Source organism: Bombina bombina, chromosome 3 (assembly GCF_027579735.1).
Source record: "Bombina bombina isolate aBomBom1 chromosome 3, aBomBom1.pri, whole genome shotgun sequence".
NCBI classification, from domain to species: Eukaryota; Metazoa; Chordata; class Amphibia; order Anura; family Bombinatoridae; genus Bombina; species Bombina bombina.
In genome coordinates this window covers 199,661,057-199,684,673 of record NC_069501.1, presented here as the reverse complement: position 1 = coordinate 199,684,673, position 23,617 = coordinate 199,661,057, and the positions used below count along the sequence as shown (strand labels likewise).

Here is a 23,617-nt window from a genome sequence, read left to right as displayed (position 1 = left end):
GTCACCTGCAGATTGAAGCTCTCCGTCCTCATGTTCTGCAAATTGTGACGCAGTATCTGACATGGCCCTATTATTATCAGCGCACTCTGTTCTCATCCCAGAGTGATCTCGCTTACCTCTAAGTTCTGGTAATTTAGACAAAACTTCAGTCATAACATTAGCCATGTCCTGTAAGGTGATTTGTAATGGCCGCCCTGAAGTACTCGGCGTTACAATATCACGCACCTCCCGAGCGGGAGATGCAGGTACTGACACGTGAGGCAAGTTAGTCGGCATAACTTCCCCCTCGTTGTTTGGTGAATGATGTTCAACTTGTACAGATTGACTTTTATTTAAAGTAGCATCAATGCAATTAGTACATAAATTTCTATTGGGCTCCACCTTGGCTTTTGCACATATAGCACAGAGATATTCCTCTGAGTCAGACATGTTTAACAAACTAGCAATTAGACTAGCAAGCTTGGAAATACTTTTCAACTCAATTTACAAAACGTACTGTGCCTTTAAGAAGCACAGAAAAGAACTATGACAGTTGAAAAACAATGAACCGGATAAGTTATAAAAACCAAATTTTTCCCGGTAAAGGCATAAATTTAGCAAAGGATTGCCCCCATTAGCAATGGATAACTAACCCTTAATAGCAGAAAAAAATGTACAAAATATAAACGTTTTTTATCACAGTCAAAGCACAATCTCACAGGTCTGCTGTGAGTGATTACCTCCCTCAAAATAAGTTTTGAAGACCCTTGAGCTCTGTAGAGACGATCCGGATCATGCAGGGAGAGAAAACAGACTTGTGACTGAATTTCTGATGCGTAGCAAAAGCGCCAAAATAGGCCCCTCCCCCTCACACACAACTGTGAGGGAAGTTCAGTGAAACTGTCTTAAATTTAAAATAAACGACAGCCAAGTGGAAAAACAGTGCCCAAAACAATTTTTCACCAAGTACCTCAGATAATTAAACGATTTAACATACCAGCAAACGTTTAAAATCTAATAATATGAAATGTTATTAAAAAGCCTGCTGCTAGTCGTTCCCACTGCAAGATAGGCTAAAAGTTATATGCATACAGTATTGTCCCAGTGAAGTGCCATTCCCCAGAATACTGAAGTGTAAACATATATATACATAACAGCCTGATACCAGTTGCTACTACTGCATTTAAGGCTAAACTTACATTATATCGGTATTGGCAGTATTTTCTTAGTCAATTCCATTCCTCAGAAAATAATATACTGCAACATACCTCTTTGCAGGTGAACCTGCCCGCTGTCCCCTGATCTGAAGTTTACCTCACTCCTCAGAATGGCCGAGAACAGCAAAATGAATCTTAGCTACGCCGACTAAGATCATACAAAAACTCAGGTAGATTCTTCTTCAAATTCTACCTGAGAAGGAACAACACACTCCGGTGCTGTTTAAAATAACAAACTTTTGATTGAAGATATAAAAACTAAGTATAATCACCACAGTCCTCTCACACATCCTATCTATTAGTTGGGTGCAAGAGAATGACTGGGTGTGACGTAGAGGGGAGGAGCTATATGGCAGCTCTGCTTGGGTGATCCTCTTGCACTTCCTGTTGGGGAGGAGTTAATATCCCAGAAGTAATGATGACCCGTGGACTGACTACACTTAACAGGAGAAATGTGGTTTATTTGATTAAGTGTCCTTGTGGATTGGGGTACGTCGGAGAGACCACCCGTAGTGTCCGTGAACGTATGGTTCAACATAAAAGCAGTATTAGGACAAAAAAACTTGATGCCCCTGTAGCGTGCCATTTTTTGTCCGCTGGACGTAACCTTAATCAGTTAAGATTTCAAGTGATAGAGCATATTCCAGTACCTAGAAGAGGTGGTGATAGAGCCAAAATTCTTAAGAGTAGAGAAATGTTCTGGATCAATAAGTTGGGGACATTACACCCTAATGGGATGAATAGGGATTTTGACCTATCTGTATGCCTTTAAATCTGAATGGATACTAGGCCTGTCAAAAATAATCGTTTTGACGATGCATCGTAGAATCGAATCGTATCGAATCGTTACGATGATAATCGTAATCGAATCGAATCGTGAGACAGGTGAAGATGCGCAGCTCTAATGGATACAATGTTATTTAATTTCTTTTTTCTCTTTTTGTTACAGATGATTATGGATTCTGTTCTGCTAATTTACTTGATATATGTATGTATATACAACTGTATTTCAAAATATATATAAGGCTGGTGTGTTTCACCTGAAAATTGTTGAAATGTATTATTTTGCTGATAATTACCTGTGTACCTTGAATAGTATGTAAGGGGTTAATTTGAAATGTACAACTTCACAGGTGTGTGGGTGTGGCTAGGATAGTATTTAAGGATGATTATGTGTAGAGTTTAGCCATACATGACTAAGGACTGTGTCCGAAACGTTGTTGTTTAATTGTGTTGGGTCTGGCTACTCCTCAGGCTGAATAAAACACCTTGAAGAAACTCTTTTGGTGGTGCTGCTTCATTTTGGTCTTTGGACACCTGTAACAGCTACATCTCAAGGAACCAAGTAAAGAAGAAGAAATATTCAGCAATACTCTGAAAACAGGCTTCCAACGAAGCCACTGAGTGACTGCACTCTCTTATTTAGAGACTCATCACAAAATCCAGGAACGGATGCCTGTGTGATCACACAGCTATATTGGCTGACAGGCTGACACACAGGCTACTTCAGCACTATTCACCCAGCGGTGTTAAGGTACTTTATATAACCACTTTTGGAATAACACTCCTATCACTTAAAGGACACTTTCATATGTATGTGCACAACCATTGGAAAATCAATTTATTTTTATCACTGACCCTGTTCCTTATATTTTTTGGTAACTAAAATGGACAAATAGCACTTGGACACTTTTTTCTTCTTCTATTTTGCTGGCATACATTTCATCTCTCCATTGTTTTTATATATATTCCATATTTTTAAGATATTGTAAATATATTTTTTAGATATCTTATATATTTTATACCACTTGGTACATCATAGATTATTGCAATAGTGTCATTTTTTTTATGAGTAGAGGATCCGGATCCATATCATTATTTTATTGTAATATTTTATTGTGATACAGTATTGTTAAGAATAAACTCATGCTCTTACCAATACTTAATTGTTTAATATATCATTTATATTTCTTTGCATACCATAATTGTTTAATTTTAGATTAAAATTTGATACAACAAATACCCGCATTTGAACTCACTAGATATTAGGTATCACCTCTATTAATTTATATATCATAGTGGATACCCTATTGCTTCTCTTAGCGCTGCTCCCCCTCTTTGCTTTATGTTTCTCCATTAACCCTTAGGGAGATAAGGGTTGTTTTTTTGGGAGTCCTAGCAATATTAGGGATATAGTGCGAGGCAGTATTCATTTTTTCTTTTTTCCTCAGCAATGTGTTAGGAAACAAAGTAAGGACTACCTCACAACTTCCTAACTTCTTAAAAGCCACCACTACTCTACTGAAGAGATTGACGTGGCCTCAACTAAACCCAAATCCCTGCTTGCAGGAAAAGTACCCGAAAAAGGAAATCATTTCTTCAGACACCAAACTTCCCCTCCTCCATTGACAGAGGCAAAGAGAATGACTGGGGATTATGGGTAGGGGAGAGACACTTAACAGCTTTGCTGTGGTGCTCTTTGCCTCCTCCTGCTGGCCAGGAGTGATAATCCCACTAGTAATTGAATGACATTGTGGACTCTCCATATCTAAGGAAAGTAACCATGATTTTCAGAGACAAATTACAGTAGAATTAATTAAAAAAAAACCCAGAATTTATGCTTACCTGATAAATTACTTTCTCTTGCGGTGTATCCAGTCCACGGATTCATCCTTTACTTGTGGGATATTCTCCTTCCCTACAGGAAGTGGCAAAGAGAGCACACAGCAGAGCTGTCCATATAGCTCCCCCTCTAGCTCCACCCCCCAGTCATTCGACCAAAGGTTAGGAAGAAAAAGGAGAAACCATAGGGTGCAATGGTGACTGTAGTTTAAACAAATTTTTTTTACCTGACTTAATTGCCAGGGCGGGCCGTGGACTGGATACACCACAAGAGAAACCAATTTATCAGGTAAGCATAAATTCTGTTTTCTCTTGCAAGGTGTATCCAGTCCACGGATTCATCCTTTACTTGTGGGATACCAATACCAAAGCTTTAGGACACGGATGAAGGGAGGGAACAAGACAGGTACCTTAAACGGAAGGCACCACTGCTTGCAAAACCTTTCTCCCAAAAATAGCCTCCGAAGAAGCAAAAGTATCGAATTTGAAAAATTTGGCAAAAGTATGCAGTGAAGACCAAGTCGCTGCCTTACAAATCTGTTCAACAGAAGCCTCATTCTTGAAAGCCCATGTGGAAGCCACTGCTCTGGTAGAATGAGCAGTAATTATTCCAGGAGGCTGCTGGCCAGCAGTCTCATAGGCCAAACGGATGATGCTTTTCAGCCAAAAGGAAAGAGGTAGCAGTCGCTTTCTGACCTCTCCTCTTACCAGAATAGATAACAAACAAGGAAGATGTTTGTCTGAAATCCTTAGTTGCTTGCAAATAGAACTTTAGAGCACGAACTACATCAAGATTGTGCAACAGACGTTCCTTCTTCGAAGAAGGATTGGGACACAGAGAAGAAACAACAATTTCCTGGTTAATATTCTTGTTAGAAACCACCTTAGGAAGAAAACCAGGTTTAGAGCGCAAAACTACCTTATCTGCATGGAACACCAGGTAAGGTGAATCACACTGTAAGGCAGATAATTCTGAGACTCTTCGAGCAGAAGAGATAGCTACCAAAAACAAAACTTTCCAAGATAATAACTTAATATCTATGGAATGTAAAGGTTCAAACAGAACCCCTTGAATAACTGAAAGAACTAGATTTAGACTCCATGGCGGAGCCACAGGTTTATAGACAGGCTTGATTCTGACTAAAGCCTGTGCAAACGCTTGAACGTCTGGTACCTCTGCCAGATGCTTGTGTAAAAGGATAGACAGAGCAGATATCTGTCCCTTTAAAGAACTAGTCGACAATCCTTTCTCCAATCCATCTTGGAGAAAGGACAATATCCTGGGAATCCTAATCTTACTCCATGAGTAACCCTTGGATTCACACCAACAAAGCTATTTCCGCCATATCTTATGGTAGATTTTCCTGGTGACAGGCTTTCTAGCCTGAATCAGAGTATCTATAACTGACTCAGAGAAACCACGCTTTGATAGAATTAAGCGTTCAATCTCAAAGCAGTCAGACGTAGAGAAACTAGATTTGAATGCTTGAACGGACCCTGTATTAGAAGGTCCTGCCTCATTGGCAGTGTCCATGGTGGGGCAGATGACATGTCCACTAGGTCTGCATACCAAGTCCTGCGTGGCCACGCAGGCGCTATCAAAATCACTGAAGCCTTCTCCTTCTTGATTCTGGCGATCAGACGAGGGAGAAGAGGAAACGGTGGGAAAACATAAGCCAGATTGAAGGACCAAGGCGATGCTAGAGCATCTATCAATGCCGCCGTGGGGTCTCGGGACCTGGATCCGTAGAGAGGGAGCTTGGTGTTCTGACGGGACGCCATCAGATCCAACTCTGGAATGCCCCATAGCTGAGTCAGCTGGGCAAATACCTCCGGGTGGAGTTCCCACTCCCCCGGGTGAAAAGTCTGACGACTCAGAAAATCCGCCTCCCAGTTGTCTACTCCTGGGATGTGAATTGCTGAGAGATGGCAGGAGTGGTCCTCTGCCCACCTGATTATTTTGGTTACTTCCTTCATCGCTAGGGAACTCTTTGTTCCCCCCTGATGATTGATGTAAGCTACAGTCGTGATGTTGTCCGACTGAAATCTGATGAATTTGGCCGCAGCTAGCGCGTTGAATATAGCCCTCAGTTCCAGAATGTTTATCGGGAGAAGAGCTTCTTTCCGAGACCATAAGCCTTGAGCTTTCAGGGAGTCCCAGACTGCACCCCAGCCTAACAGACTGGCGTCGGTCGTTACAATGATCCACTCTGGTCTGCGGAAACATATTCCCTGAGACAGGTGATCCTGAGACAACCACCAGAGAAGAGAAACTCTGGTTTCCTGGTCCAACTGTATTTGAGGAGACAAATCTGCATAATCCCCATTCCACTAATTGAGCATGCATAGTTGCAGTGGTCTGAGATGTATCCGAGCGAAAGGGACTATGTCCATTGCCGCTACCATTAATCCGATTGCCTCCATGCACTGAGCTACAGATGGCCGAGGAATGGAATGAAGAACTCAGCAAGTAGTTAAAAGTTTCAACTTTCTGACCTCCGTCAGAAATATTTTCATTTCTACAGAATCTATTAGTGTTCCTAGGAAGGGAACCCTTGTGAGTGGGGACAGAGAACTCTTTTTGATGTTCACCTTCCACCCGTGAGACCTCAGAAAGGCCAATACAATCTCCGTGTGAGCCTTGGCTCTGTGAAAGGACGGCGCCTGAATTAAGATGTCGTCCAAATAAGGCGCCACTGCTATGCCCCGCGGTCTTAGAACCGCCAGAAGGGACCCTAGCACCTTTGTGATAATTCTGGGAGCAGTGTCTAAACCGAATGGAAGAGCCACGGACTGGTAATGCTTGTCTAGGAAAGCGAACCTGAGGAACTGATGATGATGATCTTTGTGGATAGGGATATGCAGGTACGCATCCTTTAGATCCACGGTAGTCATATATTGACCTTCCTGGATCATAGGTAAGATTGTCCGAATGGTCTCCATCTTGAATGATGGGACTCTGAGGAATCTGTTTAGAATTTTTAGATCCAGGATTGGTCTGAAAGTTCCTTCTTTTTTGGGAACCACAAACAGGTTTGAGTAAAAACCCAGTCCTTGTTCTGCAATTGGAACTGGGTATATCACTCCCATCGTATGTAGATCTTCTACACAGCGTAAGAACGCCTCTTTCTTTGTCTGGTCTGTAGACAGACGAGAAAGGTGGAACCTTCCCCTTGGAGGGGATTCCTTGAATTCTAGAAGATATCCCTGGGTAACAATCTCTAATGCCCAGGGATCGTGAACATCTCTTGCCCAGGCCTGAGCGAAGAGAGAAAGTCTGCCCCCTACTAGATCCAGTCCCGGATCGGGAGCTACCCCTTCATGCTGTCTTGGTAGCAGCTGCAGGCTTTTTGGCCTGTTTACCCTTGTTCCAGCCCTGGTAAGGCTTCCAGGTTGCCTTGGGCTGTGAAGCGTTAACCTCTTGCTTTGCAGCTGTAGAGGCTGAAGCGGGACCGCTCCTGAAATTACGAAAGGAACGAAAATTAGTTTTGTTTTTAGCCTTAAAGGGCTTGTCATGAGGGAGAGCATGGCCCTTTCCCCCGGTGATTTCTGAAATAATCTCTTTCAATTCTGGCCCGAAAAGGGTCTTTCCTTTCAAAGGGATATTTAATAATTTGGATTTTGACGACACATCAGCCGACCATGACTTGAGCCAAAGCGCTCTGCGCGCCATAATGGCGAAACCTGAATTTTTTTACGCTAACTTAGCTAATTGCAAAGCGGCATCTGTGATAAAAGAATTAGCCAGCTTTAGAGCCTTAATTCTATCCATAATTTCGTCATATGAGGTCTCCTCCTGGAGCGACTCCTCCAGCGCCTCAAACCAGAAAGCCGCTGCAGTAGTTACAGGAATAATGCAGGCAATAGGTTGGAGAAGAAAACCTTGTTGAACAAAAAATTTCTTAAGTAAACCTTCTAACTTTTTATCCATAGGATCTTTAAAAGCACAACTGTCTTCAATTGGTATGGTTGTGCGTTTAGCAAGTGAAGAAACAGCCCCCTCTACCTTAGGGACCGTCTGCCACGAGTCCCGCCTGGTGTCAGTTATGGGGAACATTTTCTTAAAAATAGGGGGGGGGGGGGGACCAAAAGGGACACCTGGTCTATCCCACTCCCTAGTAACAATATCCGCAACCCTCTTAGGGATCGGAAACGCATCAGTGTATACAGGGACCTCTAGGTACTTGTCCATTTTACACAACTTCTCTGGGACCACCATAGGGTTCACAATCATCCAGAGTAGCTAATACCTCCCTGAGCAATACGCGGAGGTGTTCCAATTTTAATTTAAACGCTAATGAATCTGACTCTGCCTGATGAGAAACCTTTCCTGAATCGGAAATTTCTCCCTCAGACATCAAATCCCTCACCCCCACTTCAGAGCGTTGTGAGGGCACATCAGATAAGGCTACCAAAGCTTCAGACTGCTCATAATCTGTTCTTAAAACAGAGCTATGGCGCTTTGCAGGAAAAACTGGCAGTTTGGATAGAAAGGCCGCAAGGGAATTATCCATGACTGTCGCTAGTTGTTGCAATGTAATAGGGGCAGACGCACTAGAGGTACTAGGCATCACTTGAGCGGGCGTAACTGGTTGTGACATATGGGGAGAGGTAGACGGACTATACTCATTACCTTCAGTCTGAGAATCATCTAGGGCCACACTTTTAAGTGCAACAATATGATCTTTAAAGTGTATAGACATATTAGTGCAATTGGGACACATTCTGAGAGGGGGTTCCACCATGGCTTCTAAACACATTGAACAAGGATTTTCCTTAGTGTCAGACATGTTTAACAGACTAGTAGCATACACAAGCAGGCTTGGAAAACACTTTGATCAAATAAAAAAACAGAATTTATGTTTACCTGATAAATTACTTTCTCCAACGGTGTGTCCGGTCCACGGCGTCATCCTTACTTGTGGGATATTCTCTTCCCCAACAGGAAATGGCAAAGAGCCCAGCAAAGCTGGTCACATGATCCCTCCTAGGCTCCGCCTACCCCAGTCATTCGACCGACGTTAAGGAGGAATATTTGCATAGGAGAAACCATATGTTACCGTGGTGACTGTAGTTAAAGAAAATAAATTATCAGACCTGATTAAAAAAACCAGGGCGGGCCGTGGACCGGACACACCGTTGGAGAAAGTAATTTATCAGGTAAACATAAATTCTGTTTTCTCCAACATAGGTGTGTCCGGTCCACGGCGTCATCCTTACTTGTGGGAACCAATACCAAAGCTTTAGGACACGGATGAAGGGAGGGAGCAAATCAGGTCACCTAAATGGAAGGCACCACGGCTTGCAAAACCTTTCTCCCAAAAATAGCCTCAGAAGAAGCAAAAGTATCAAATTTGTAAAATTTAGAAAAAGTGTGCAGTGAAGACCAAGTCGCTGCCTTACATATCTGATCAACAGAAGCCTCGTTCCTGAAGGCCCATGTGGAAGCCACAGCCCTAGTGGAGTGAGCTGTGATTCTTTCAGGAGGCTGCCGTCCGGCAGTCTCATAAGCCAATCGGATAATGCTTTTAATCCAGAAGGAGAGAGAGGTAGAAGTTGCTTTTTGACCTCTCCGTTTACCAAAATAAACAACAAACAAAGACAAAGTTTGTCTGAAATCCTTAGTAGCTGCTAAGTAAAATTTGAGAGCACGAACTACATCCAAGTTGTGCAACAAACGTTCCTTCTTTGAAACTGGATTAGGACACAAAGAAGGCACAACTATCTCCTGGTTAATGTTTTTGTTAGAAACAACTTTTGAAAGAAAACCAGGTTTAGTACGCAAAACCACCTTATCTGCATGGAACACCAGATAAGGAGAAGAACACTGCAGAGCAGATAATTCTGAAACTCTTCTAGCAGAAGAAATTGCAACCAAAAACAAAACTTTCCAAGATAATAACTTAATATCAACGGAATGTAAGGGTTCAAACGGAACCCCCTGAAGAACTGAAAGAACTAGGTTGAGACTCCAAGGAGGAGTCAAAATTTTGTAAACAGGCTTGATTCTAACCAGAGCCTGAACAAAGGCTAGAACATCTGGCACAGCTGCCAGCTTTTTGTGAAGTAACACAGACAAGGCAGAAATCTGTCCCATCAAGGAACTTGCAGATAATCCTTTTTCCAATCCTTCTCGAAGGAAGGATAGACTCTTAGGAATCTTAACCTTGTCCCAAGGGAATCCTGCAGATTCACACCAACAGATATACCAAATTATGTGGTAATTTTTCTGGTTACAGGCTTTCAGGCCTGAACAAGAGTATTAATAACAGAATCTGAGAACCCTCGCTTTGATAAGATCAAGCGTTCAATCTCCAAGCAGTCAGCTGGAGTGGGTCGAACGGACCTAGAACAAGAAGGTCTCTCAAAGGTAGCTTCCATGGTGGAGCCGATGACATATTCACCAGATCTGCATACCAAGTCCTGCGTGGCCACGCAGGAGCTATCAAAATCACCGACGCCCTCTCCTGATTGATCCTGGCTACCAGCCTGGGGATGAGAGGAAACGGCGGGAACACATAAGCTAGTTTGAAGGTCCAAGGTGCTACTAGTGCATCCACTAGAGCCGCCTTGGGATCCCTGGATCTGTACCCGTAGTAAGGAACTCTGAAGTTCTGACGAGAGGCCATCAGATCCATGTCTGGAATGCCCCACGGTTGAGTGACTTGGGCAAAGATTTCCGGATGGAGTTCCCACTCCCCCGGATGCAATGTCTGACGACTCAGAAAATCCGCTTCCCAATTTTCCACTCCTGGGATGTGGATAGCAGACAGGTGGCAGGAGTGGGACTCCGCCCATAGAATGATTTTGGTCACTTCTTCCATCGCTAGGGAACTCCTTGTTCCCCCCTGATGGTTGATGTATGAACTTGGCCCTCGCTAGCTGAGGCCAAGCTTTGAGAGCATTGAATATCGCTCTCAGTTCCAGAATATTTATCGGTAGAAGAGATTCTACCCGAGACCAAAGACCCTGAGCTTTCAGGGATCCCCAGACCGCGCCCCAGCCCATCAGACTGGCGTCGGTCGTGACAATGACCCACTCTGGTCTGCGGAAGGTCATCCCTTGTGACAGGTTGTCCAGGGACAGCCACCAACGGAATGAGTCTCTGGTCCTCTGATTTACTTGTATCTTCGGAGACAAGTCTGAATAGTCCCCATTCCACTGACTGAGCATGAACAGTTGTAATGGTCTTAGATGAATGCGCACAAAAGGAACTATGTCCATTGCCGCTACCATCAAACCTATCACTTCCATGCACTGCGCTATGGAAGGAAGAGGAACGGAATGAAGTATCCGACAAGAGTCTAGAAGTTTTGTTTTTCTGGCTTCTGTCAGAAAAATCCTCATTTCTAAGGAGTCTATTATAGTTCCCAAGAAGGGAACCCTCGTTGACGGAGATAGAGAACTCTTTTCCACGTTCACTTTCCATCCGTGAGATCTGAGAAAGGCCAGGACAATGTCCGTGTAAGCCTTTACTTGAGGAAGGGACGACGCTCGAATCAGAATGTCGTCCAAGTAAGGTACTACAGCAATGCCCCTTGGTCTTAGCACCGCCAGAAGGGACCCTAGTACCTATGAGAAAATCCTAGGAGCAGTGGCTAATCCGAAAGAAAATGCCACGAACTGGAAATGCTTGTCCAGGAATGCAAACCTTAGGAACCGATGATGTTCCTTGTGGATAGGAATATGTAGATACGCATCCTTGAAATCCACCTTGGTCATGAATTGACCTTCCTGGATGGAAGGAAGAAGTGTTCGAATGGTTTCCATCTTGAACGATGGAACCTTGAGAAACTTGTTCAAGATCTTGAGATCTAAGATTGGTCTGAACGTTCCCTCTTTTTTGGGAACTATGAACAGATTGGAGTAGAACCCCATCCCTTGTTCTCCTAATGGAACAGGATGAATCACTCCCATTTTTAGCAGGTCTTCTACCCAATGTAAGAATGCCTGTCTTCTTATGTGGTCTGAAGACAACTGAGACCTGTGGAACCTCCCCCTTGGAGGAAGCCCCTTGAACTCCAGAGAATAACCTTGGGAGACTATTTCTAGCGCCCAAGGATCCAGAACATCTCTTTCCCAAGCCTGAGCGAAGAGAGAGAGTCTGCCCCCCACCAGATCCGGTCCCGGATCGGGGGCCCGCATTTCATGCTGTCTTGGTAGCAGTGGCAGGTTTCCTGGCCTGCTTTCCTTTGCTCCAGCCTTGCATAGGTCTCCAGGCTGGATTGGCTTGAGAAGTATTACCTTCCTGCTTAGAGGACGTAGCCCTTGGGGCTGATCCGTTTCTGCGAAAGGGACGAAACTTAGGTTTATTTTTGGTCTTGAAAAGACCTATCCTGAGGAAGGGCGTGGCCCTTGCCCCCAGTGATATCAGAGATAATCTCTTTCAAGTCAGGGCCAAAGAGTGTTTTCCCCTTGAAAGGAATGTCAAGCAATTTGTTCTTGGAAGACGCATCCGCTGCCCAAGATTTTAACCAAAGCGCTCTGCGCCACAATAGCAAACCCAGAATTTTTTCGCCGCTAACCTAGCCAATTGCAAGGTGGCGTCTAGGGTGAAAGAATTAGCCAATTTAAGAGCACGAATTCTGTCCATAATCTCCTCATAAGAAGAAGAATTACTAATAATCGCCTTTCCTAGCTCATCAAACTAGAAACACGCGGCTGCAGTGACAGGGACAATGCATGCAATTGGTTGTAGAAGGGAACCTTGCTGAACAAACATCTTTAGCAGACCTTCTAATTTTTTATCCATAGGATCTTGGAAAGCACAACTATCTTCTATGGGTATAGTGGCGCGCTTGTGTAGAGTAGAAACCGCCCCCTCGACCTTGGGGACTGTCTGCCATCAGTCCTTTCTGGGGTCGACTATAGGAAAACAATTTTATAAATATGGGGGGAGGTACTAAAGGTATACCGGGCCTGTCCCATTCTTTACTAACAATGTACGCCACCCGCTTGGATATAGGAAAAGCTTCGGGGGGCCCCGGGGCCTCTAAGAACTTTTCCATTTTACATAGTGGTTCTGGAATGACCAGATAATCACGATCATCCAAATTGGATAACACCTCCTTAAGCAGAGCGCGGAGATGTTCCAACTTAAATTTAAAAGTAATCACATCAGGTTCAGCTTGTTGAGAAATGTTTCCTGAATCTGAAATTTCTCCCTCAGACAAAACCTCCCTGGCCCCCTCAGACTGGTGTAGGGGCCCTTCAGAAACCATATCATCAGCGTTCTCATGCTCTACAGAATTTTCTAAAACAGAGCAGTCGCGCTTTCGCTGATAAGTGGGCATATTGGCTAAAATGTTTTTGATAGAATTATCCATTACAGCCGTTAAATGTTGCATAGTAAGGAGTATTGGCGCGCTAGATGTACTAGGGGCCTCCTGTATGGGCAAGACTGGTGTAGACGAAGGAGGGGATGATGCAGTACCATGCTTACTCCCCTCACTTGAGGAATCATCTTGGGCATCATTTTTACTAAATTTTTTTATGACATAAAATACATATAGTTAAATGAGAAGGAACCTTGGTTTCCCCACAGTCAGAACACAATCTATCTGGTAGTTCAGACATGTTAAACAGGCATAAACTTGATAACAAAGCACAAAAAACGTTTTAAAATAAAACCGTTACTGTCACTTTAAATTTTAAACTAAACACACTTTATTATTGCAATTGCGAAAAAGTATGAAGGAATTGTTCAAAATTCACCAAAATTTCACCACAGTGTCTTAAAGCCTTAAAAGTATTGCACACCAAATTTGGAAGCTTTAACCCTTAAAATAACGGAACCGGAGCCGTTTTTATATTTAACCCCTTTACAGTCCCTGGAATCTGCTTTGCTGAGACCCAACCAAGCCCAAAGGGGAATACGATACCAAATGATGCCTTCAGAAAGACTTTTCTATGTATCAGAGCTCCACACACATGCAGCTGCATGCCATGCTGTCCTCAAAAACAAGTGCGCCATACCGGCGCGAAAATGAGGCTCTGACTATGATTAGGGAAAGCCCCTAAAGAATAAGGTGTCTAAAACAGTGCCTGCCGATATAATCATATCAAAATACCCAGAATAAATGATTCCTCAAGGCTAAATATGTGTTAATAATGAATCGATTTAGCCCAGAAAAAGTCTACAGTCTTAATAAGCCCTTGTGAAGCCCTTATTTACTATCTTAATAAACATGGCTTACCGGATCCCATAGGGAAAATGACAGCTTCCAGCATTACATCGTCTTGTTAGAATGTGTCATACCTCAAGCAGTAAGAGACTGCACACTGTTCCCCCAACTGAAGTTAATTGCTCTCAACAGTCCTGTGTGGAACAGCCATGGATTTTAGTTACGGTGCTAAAATCATTTTCCTCATACAAACAGAAATCTTCATCTCTTTTCTGTTTCTGAGTAAATAGTACATACCAGCACTATTTTAAAATAACAAACTCTTGATTGAATAATAAAAACTACAGTTAAACACTAAAAAACTCTAAGCCATCTCCGTGGAGATGTTGCCTGTACAACGGCAAAGAGAATGACTGGGGTAGGCGGAGCCTAGGAGGGATCATGTGACCAGCTTTGCTGGGCTCTTTGCCATTTCCTGTTGGGGAAGAGAATATCCCACAAGTAAGGATGACGCCGTGGACCGGACACACCTATGTTGGAGAAACACAATTTGAAAAAAATGTTACTGTGCCTTTAAGAAATAAAAAGAGCACACAATTTTACAAAACAGTGAAAAATGCAGCAATCCTTTTGAAATTTTCACAGTATGTACCTAAGGCTTTAATATGATTGCACCACAAGTTGCAGAACGATTAACCCCTTAATGCCCAAACCGGAGCAGCCTAAAGCCAACAACCGGTTAAATAACTACAGCACCTTGCCACAGCTTACTGCTGTGGCCCTACCTGCCCTTAGGGATCAGTTTTGGGGGAAAAAGCTTCTTTTAGGCCCTCAATCAGCAGCTGGAACCTCCATGTGAAGCAGCATGAACTGTCTTTCAATTCTAACTGCGCATCTGAGGCGCGAAATTAGGCCCCTCCCACTCCGGAGTTGTGAGGCCTACAAAAATCACTTCTAAGTGACTAAATTTTTGCCATGTGGATAATAACCCCAGAAAACACTCCAAAGTGCTTAAAAAAGTGTCTCCAACGAGTATTTCTTAAAACAAATAATCGATTGCCCTGAATTAGTGTCAACCAGCCTAATTAGCCCTGTTATGTAAGCATTCAATTCTTTACTAAGTCTCAGAACATAGCTTACCCTCCCCACATGGGGATCTTGTCAGTCTTCTAGCATTATCTCAGTCTTGTCTAGAAATAAATGACTGAACATACCTCATTGCAGTCAAGTCTGCAAACTGTTCCCCCCAACTGAAGTTTTCTAGTACTCCTCAGTCCTGTGTGGGAACAGCAGTGGATTTTAGTTACAACATGCTAAAATCATTTTCCTCTCAGCAGAAATCTTCATCACTTTTCTGCTAGAGAGTAAATAGTACAAACCGGTACCATTTAAAAATAACAAACTTTTGATTGAAGATATAAAACTACAATTCTAACACCACATTCACTTTACCCTCCCGTAGAGAGACCCTAGTGCTTAGAGCCGGCAAAAAGAATGACTGGGGGGTGGAGCTAGAGGGGGAGCTATATGGACAGCTCTGCTGTGTGCTCTCTTTGCCACTTCCTGTAGGGAAGGAGAATATCCCACAAGTAAAGGATGAATCCGTGGACTGGATACACCTTGCAAGAGAAAAATACATAATGAATGTACATTATATTGATTTAGTTTTGAGTTTAATCTCCCTTTATTTAATCAGATATGCTATACCTTGAACTGGACAACCTTCCCCACGCTCTTAAACTCAGGTACAACATCACTGTAGAACTCAAGGAACTGCTGATAAATTTCCTCATCGCCATACTCGAGGCTCGCATCTGTGTCATAATCATCTCTCCTACATTGCTCCATGCCATAGCTTACAAACATACCACGAATAAGCAGTGTTTGACTGGAAGATGGATAACCGTGTTTACGAGAACATCTACACATTAAAACAAAAACACATTTATTAATGCCAAATGTATACAATAATAAAAGTAGCTCATGTGGGACTTTATTCTTAAAATTGAGAGTATTTTAGACATTCTTACTAACAAAATTGGTGAACTATGTCTGTAACACAACTAAAGTTGAAGTAATTGACTTAGGTACAATTTATTTTTGTTACCTTTCACCAAATCTGCAAGCACCAGTTTTGAGATAGAACGGACAGTTTGCTCTATCTTTTTCGGTTCCATATCCATCTGGTGCCTCAGGGTTATGCCATGTATCCCCATTTTCCAGCTACAGAGAAAATTATAAAATTAGCCAAGTTATATATATTTAATTATGATTATTGTATGACTGCTTAGGTGAAACATCATTTTTTGCTTGCTGTAGTATAAATAAGGACTATTAAAGATATTAACTTTATTGCACTATTTACTAGTGAAAGTTAAACACATAGTAGTGTAGGGTCATTAAAGCATGTGATTTGTTTTTACTATCATGGTCCTTTTAAAGGGGCTTAGTGAAGTAATCACCAGTGAGATTTCTCTATGCTTTAGGATAAATAGATGAGTGACCTACAATCTACGTATGAAAGTAATGTTTGTAATCTTTAAAATCTGATGTTTAAAAACAGGACTAAAAATATATATTTTCATAACAAATACATAACAGCTGAAAAAAAAATTATTTCCTGCTATCACAGAAAAATTTCATATTATAGACAGTGGATGTCTTGCATAATCTTGTATCTTACCTGGCTCTCTGCCTCATCCAGCATCTTCTGCACAGCCTCCTAGAAATGGTGTAAACACAGTGCTAGTAAGAACCTCCATGGAGCACAGGATCTGTTTTTTGCAGTTAAGAACCACTAATAATGTTATGCTGATTTTGAATTAAAAAGGTTATTAATATTGCTGTACAAAATCTGGTTAATTTTACAGAGTTTAAGAGAAAAAAAAAGAAACATCTAAACTAAAATTTAAAGATTGATAGAAGCATTTAATTAATTTCTGAATAAAGGAATAACTGTACAGAGCTACTAATTAAGAGTATCACAGAGATGCCCACAACACATTACTGCACAATGTTCTGCAGTCCTCTTCAGCAGCCAACATTCCCACTTCTTTAATACTGCCCAGTTTTTCTGAAAAATGGCAGGATACACCAACTATATATGGGTCAGGTGAATAATGTGATACACAATACTTAGACAAGGATGAATAAAATAGGTTGCAGCTTCAGTGAACTAGGTTGCAATACTGTACATTCAAATTGATTTTATTCACATAAGTAATTAAAGGGACACTGTACTGTAACATTTATTTGAAATCACTATTTTTGCTAATTAAAGTCATAACCTACTGCTCTCAAAGACATAAATATTTAAATGGGATGACCCTGTAGAAAAGAGCAGACCCGCTCATGTTATCTCTCTTTATAGATATGAAGCACTATGGAATATGGCAGCACTATACAAATAAATAATAATAATAATAAAGCCGAATAGATATTGAAATGCTAATTATGGCTGGGGATGAGCAAAACCAGCTATTACAGATACAAAAATCGTTTGCATAGTCTTTCTACAGAGATTACAACAGTATTCATATTTCACGATATGTAGAGGGTTCAACAGGAAAAAAACTTCCACCAATAAGCAAGCATGACCCAGGTTCTAAACCAAAAATGGGCAGTAACACATTTAGCATTATATATCCATTATAATATCATTCACTACACAGACAAAATTGTTGAAATCAGTAAAGTTAAAATATAAAAAAAATTAACATAAAGCAACTTGATCAAAATATAAGTCTGTAATAAACGATTATGAATCAGTTCTTGCTTAAAAGGGCCAGTTTTAATTTTTATTTGCTGCATCCAAATGGGCATTTTAAAATGTATTACTTTTTGTAAAACAGATGCTCCTTTAATAGAAAAGAATATTTTGTTCCATGCTTAAGAGGCCTGCCACTATAATGCAATATATGTGATTGAGAAATACACTTAGGAGCATCTAATATTTCTAAAACCAAGATCTGGTGTAACACAGACTGAATTAGGATATTAGTGATTTTATCCTCCTAGAGCAGGAATCACCTCTCTCTGTTTCTTCTTCACGAGTTCCGGGTCACCATCTTTCTGTCTGTTTTCTTGTTCTGCCCACTCTTCGATTAATTTTCTCTTAAAAAAAAATGGGGGGAAAAAATACAAAATTTGAAAGCCAATACAACAGTCGGTATACAAACTCTTGAAACTATAAATGTTCAGCTTAAAAACAAACAAAAAACCCACCAACAACTATTTCTCATTTTACACACACAGGCAGACAAATAAGCTATCCATACAGCGCATTTGAAATATACAAAGTCACAGAATACCTCCTCCTCTTCTCGTCTCTTTGCTGCCTCCTCCTTTTGCTTTTTCTGCAAAAATTCTTCCTGAGCTTTCTGCTCCCGGAGCAGCCATTCTTCATGTAGTCTCTGTCTGTAAACACATTGAGAACTAGTAAGAACTAAAATGTCTGCTCAAAATAGCACTAAAGCATTAGAGTTATACACAAGAAGAATTACAGCAAACAATATATTGATAAATGAGTGATATTTTGTATTTCCCTATCTGCAAAGAGCACAATAAACCAAAAGAAAAAAAAACACATACAATACAAACCTTATTTGTAAAACAATTATGATTCCAATAGAGCATTCAGTTTTACACATCTTTCCAATTTTCTTCTATTATCAAATGTACAACATTCTCTTGGTATCCTTTGTTGAAGAGTAAATCTAGGTAGGCCGATAGGAGCTGAGGGGATTGCATATGTCTTTAGCATCACACAGCAACAGTATTTGCAACTATGTATAACAGTTATAGTTGCTATAAACATTGTTGCAGACACTGCTGCCAGATGGCTAAAGACACGCACACGCCTGAGCTCACCAAGGATAAAAATGGAAGCAAAACTGGAAACGGAAGTAAATGGGAAAGTTGTTTAATTTTGACTTAAAGGGACAATGTACAGTACTTGAAAATTGTTATTGTTTAAAAAGATAGATAATCCCTTTATGTCCCAGTCCCGAGTTCTGTATAACTAACACTGTTATATATTAACATACTAGTTACATCTGATTACCTACTAGCAATGTCTGGCTGTTGTACAAGATAAGGGGTGGCCTTGCATAAGCTTAGAAACAGGCAAACAGAGGTTATATAGTACATTAATAAACAATGCTGGTTATGCAAAGCTGGAGATTGGGTAGTAAAGGTGTCCCATTATCTCAGTGATTTTTACAATCTTGTCCCTTTAATAAATGAAGCACTTCCACACATGATTAAGATCACATCTTTCAACTTGCTCATACTGATCATTACTGTGAATCTGCCGTCTTGCTTCCAAATGTATGAACATCCAGAGCCAGACACAACTGGGGCATAAAGGTAGACAGTGGGGTTTTTTTTTATTTTCAAAAAGTTTATTGAATATCAAACAGAAGTTACATATGTTAGGTAAAGAACAGAGGAGAAACCCTCACTGCACAAGTGGTCCGAAAACCCAAGTGTTCAGTATAACAAAACGATGCATTCACAATTACAGATCAAGTAATAATATGATAGGATCGCAAATAAACTGCTCTAAAGAAAGATATGAAAACTTAGAATATAAAATTAGAGTGCAAAGAGGACACCTCGTTCCTAAACTTTTCTAAATTGTTGATTCAAGGAGGAGGGAGGGGGTGAAGGAAACAGGAGACAGGACAGGAGAATGTACTAAGTCGCTCGATAGTCTAAAATGTAAGTCACGTCCATGTTCTATAGTATTAAGCCCAGGAGACAAAATGTTAGGTCTCCACCCTGTGTCAAAACTCTCTTTCCAGTCTGCCCAAACAAGTTCAAACAAGTCAGAGTTGTTAAGTTTATAGAATATATCCTTCTCCATGATATACTGTATATATGTATGTATGTATGTATATATATATATATATATATATATATATATATATATATATATATATATATATATATATATATATAAAATGGGTATCAAAACTATTGGGATGTTATATTGATTGTATGACTAAGATGGATTAAAGCCTTTTACTATTTGAAAAGACTGGAGAGTGAAGCGTTTTTTCTTCCACATATGGGGTTGATTGTTAACACTACATGTTTCTACGCAGCACCCCGGCTGATGCTGAAGTTACAGTGAGTGCACTTAAGCCGTTATATATATATATATATGTAAACAGTAGAAAAAGTCCAGAGGCGGTATCCAGGAAATTAGTTAAAAAGCTTAACTTTTATTCGAACATCTTTAAAAACAAAGGGTATCCAAAAAGTGCATAGTTAGACAGATATACCCCAGTCTACATACACACATATACACGCCATGGAGTTACAAATTGTGGACCAGTTAGGAGGGGGATTCCTTTTTCCATGCATAGGCTATAGCGTTTTTAATAGTCGTGAAAAGGTAGATACAGATGTACGAGTTGTGCTTCAGGAAAGCATGGACCCCTATATGTAATAAGGCTATGGACGGTGATTTGGGGAGGAGAATACCCAAGTTGGTCAGGGCTGAGAAACATCGAAGCCATAGGGCCTGAATTACAGGACACTCCCATCAAATATGCTGCCTCTCTGACCACAGCCTCTCCAACATTCAGGTGATGCGCTCGGAAACATCTTCGCCAGTCTAGTAGGGACATAATACCAGTGGGATAAAAGTTTGTAATAGGTTTCATATAATGTCGTACAGTGTATAGCTTTCTGTGTGAGTTCTAAAGTGCGTTCCCATACGTGAGGGAGTACTGGTGCATCTAGTAAAGACTCCCAGCGCGTTAAATGAGCCGGGGTTTTGGAGAATGGAGTTCCTCCTAGTAAAGTATAATGGAGGGATAGGGGTCTACATAGCCTATCACCCCAACTCCAGACGGCCTCCCAGGGAGTCAATGGGCGAGCCAGACCCGGTTTAAAGCCTCAACTATTTAAATAACTTAATTCTATGAAACTCAAAGGGTAAATATGGTGGGATTAGAGTTCCAGTACTAATCTGGGTGAGATACTTAAAGTCCTGAGGGGCGGGGGACCATAGGTACGAAACCAGGTGAATTTCCAGTTTTGTCCATTTACCTGGGTGGGTTTCCTGCAGTCCCGTAAGAAGGCCAGTCATAGAAGTAATAGGAGAGGGATGCGGAGCTATACAAGGATGGTGTCTAAGCTTGTCCCAGATATCTAGACCCTCACGAACCATGGGATTAATCAAGTCTAATTCACTACGGCAGTGTGGGTGGAGTACATATTAGGTCTCGCAAGTAGATGGTATAAGGCAAGGAAGACTGCTCAATTGTTCTCCATTTAGATTGGAAGTGTTTAAATCCTCATTGTGCCACATGATTGAACATTTCCCCCTCATAATACCGAAGTACAGACGGTGATGCAATGCCCCCTGAGGTTTTAAGGAGTTAGAGAATTCTATGCGCCACTCTAGGTGGCTTATCTTGCCAAATATATTTCGTCAGCCCACTCTGAAATTGCAGGAGAATGTGCTTAGGAATCCTAATGGGAAGGCATCAAAACAAGTAGGTAAGCCTGGGCAAGAAAGACATTTTTAGTGCAGATATCCTACCTAGCCAGGATACATGTGATAGATTCCAATCGCTTCTAAGGGAGCGGAGCGATGAGAGAAGAGGGAGGTAATTATCCTTAATTATCTGGGGGAAGCATCCAGAGAGCCTGACTCCTAGGTGTAAGACAGATTTCACTGTCCAGGAGAATTCGAACCTTGTTTTCAGATAGATTAACTGATCGCCCGGGATATTCTGTGTGTACACCTCTGTTTTTGAGAGGTTCAACTTGTAATAAGAGTGTGTTCCGAAAGAGGTCAAAATCTCCATGAGTTTGGGAATAGATTGTTCAGGGTTCGACGAAAACAGAGTGACGTTGTCTGCAAACAGTGCTATCTTGTGTACAGTGCCAAACAAAGTGACTCCCTGTATTTAAGGATCCATCCTAATTTATTCCGCCAGTGGTTCAATAGCCAATGCAAATAACGGTGACAGTGGGCAACCCTGCCTAGTGCCGTTTGTTATGGAAAAGAGAGGGGAGTGGAAACCGAGCCCACTCACCAAGACGGTGGGGGTTGAATAGAGGGCTTTGATTGCGTCTACTATAGCACTAGGAAAGCGAAAACGTTGAAGTACCTCCCATAAATACTGCCACCTCACCCGGTCAAAAGCCTTCTCAGCATCAAGAGATATAACCGATAGAGGCTTAATAAGTTTAGTAGAGTGTAAGGATGTTAAGCAGCCTCCTAGTGTTGTCCTGGCCTTCACGTTGTGGGACAAACCCCACCTGGTCAGAGTTGATAAGGGACGGCAAGAAAACATAATTTATGTAAGAACTTACCTGATAAATTCATTTCTTTCATATTAGCAAGAGTCCATGAGCTAGTGACGTATGGGATATACATTCCTACCAGGAGGGGCAAAGTTTCCCAAACCTCAAAATGCCTACAAATACACCCCTCACCACACCCACAATTCAGTTTAACGAATAGCCAAGAAGTGGGGTGATAAGAAAAAAAGTGCGAAAGCATATAAAATAAGGAATTGGAATAATTGTGCTTTATACAAAATCATAACCACCACAAAAAAAGGGCGGGCCTCATGGACTCTTGCTAATATGAAAGAAATGAATTTATCAGGTAAGTTCTTACATAAATTATGTTTTCTTTCATGTAATTAGCAAGAGTCCATGAGCTAGTGACGTATGGGATAATGACTACCCAAGAAGTGGATCTTTCCACACAAGAGTCACTAGAGAGGGAGGGATAAAATAAAGACAGCCAATTCCTGCTGAAAATAATCCACACCCAAAATAAAGTTTAACGAAAAACATAAGCAGAAGATTCAAACTGAAACCGCTGCCTGAAGTACTTTTCTACCAAAAACTGCTTCAGAAGAAGAAAATACATCAAAATGGTAGAATTTAGTAAAAGTATGCAAAGAGGACCAAGTCGCTGCTTTGCAGATCTGGTCAACCGAAGCTTCATTCCTAAACGCCCAGGAAGTAGAAACTGACCTAGTAGAATGAGCTGTAATTCTCTGAGGCGGAGTTTTACCCGACTCAACATAGGCAAGATGAATTAAAGATTTCAACCAAGATGCCAAAGAAATGGCAGAAGCTTTCTGGCCTTTTATAGAACCGGAAAAGATAACAAATAGACTAGAAGTCTTACGAAAAGATTTCGTAGCTTCAACATAATATTTCAAAGCTCTAACAACATCCAAAGAATGCAACAATTTCTCCTTAGAATTCTTAGGATTAGGACATAATGAAGGAACCACAATTTCTCTACTAATGTTGTTGGAATTCACAACTTTAGGTAAAAATTCAAAAGAAGTTCGCAACACCGCCTTATCCTGATGAAAAATCAGAAAAGGAGACTCACAAGAAAGAGCAGATAATTCAGAAACTCTTCTGGCAGAAGAGATGGCCAAAAGGAACAAAACTTTCCAAGAAAGTAATTTAATGTCCAATGAATGCATAGGTTCAAACGGAGGAGCTTGAAGAGCTCCCAGAACCAAATTCAAACTCCAAGGAGGAGAAATTGACTTAATGACAGGTTTTATACGAACCAAAGCTTGTACAAAACAATGAATATCAGGAAGAATAGCAATCTTTCTGTGAAAAAGAACAGAAAGAGCAGAGATTTGTCCTTTCAAAGAACTTGCGGACAAACCCTTA

General features: G+C 41.2%; 1 protein-coding gene across 1 annotated transcript in view; it reads right to left on the bottom strand.

Annotated features, from left to right (window-relative positions):
* Positions 1-23,617, bottom strand: part of ZRSR2 (zinc finger CCCH-type, RNA binding motif and serine/arginine rich 2) — a 284,610-nt gene that overhangs the window by 125,619 nt on the left and 135,374 nt on the right. Inside the window, exons 4-8 of the mRNA XM_053706080.1 lie at positions 18,253-18,358; positions 17,972-18,055; positions 16,626-16,664; positions 16,050-16,165; positions 15,650-15,863 (exon numbers count right to left, since the gene is read on the bottom strand). Of these exons, the coding sequence (XP_053562055.1) occupies positions 15,650-15,863; positions 16,050-16,165; positions 16,626-16,664; positions 17,972-18,055; positions 18,253-18,358 (559 nt within the window). The remainder of the gene's footprint in view (positions 1-15,649; positions 15,864-16,049; positions 16,166-16,625; positions 16,665-17,971; positions 18,056-18,252; positions 18,359-23,617) is intronic.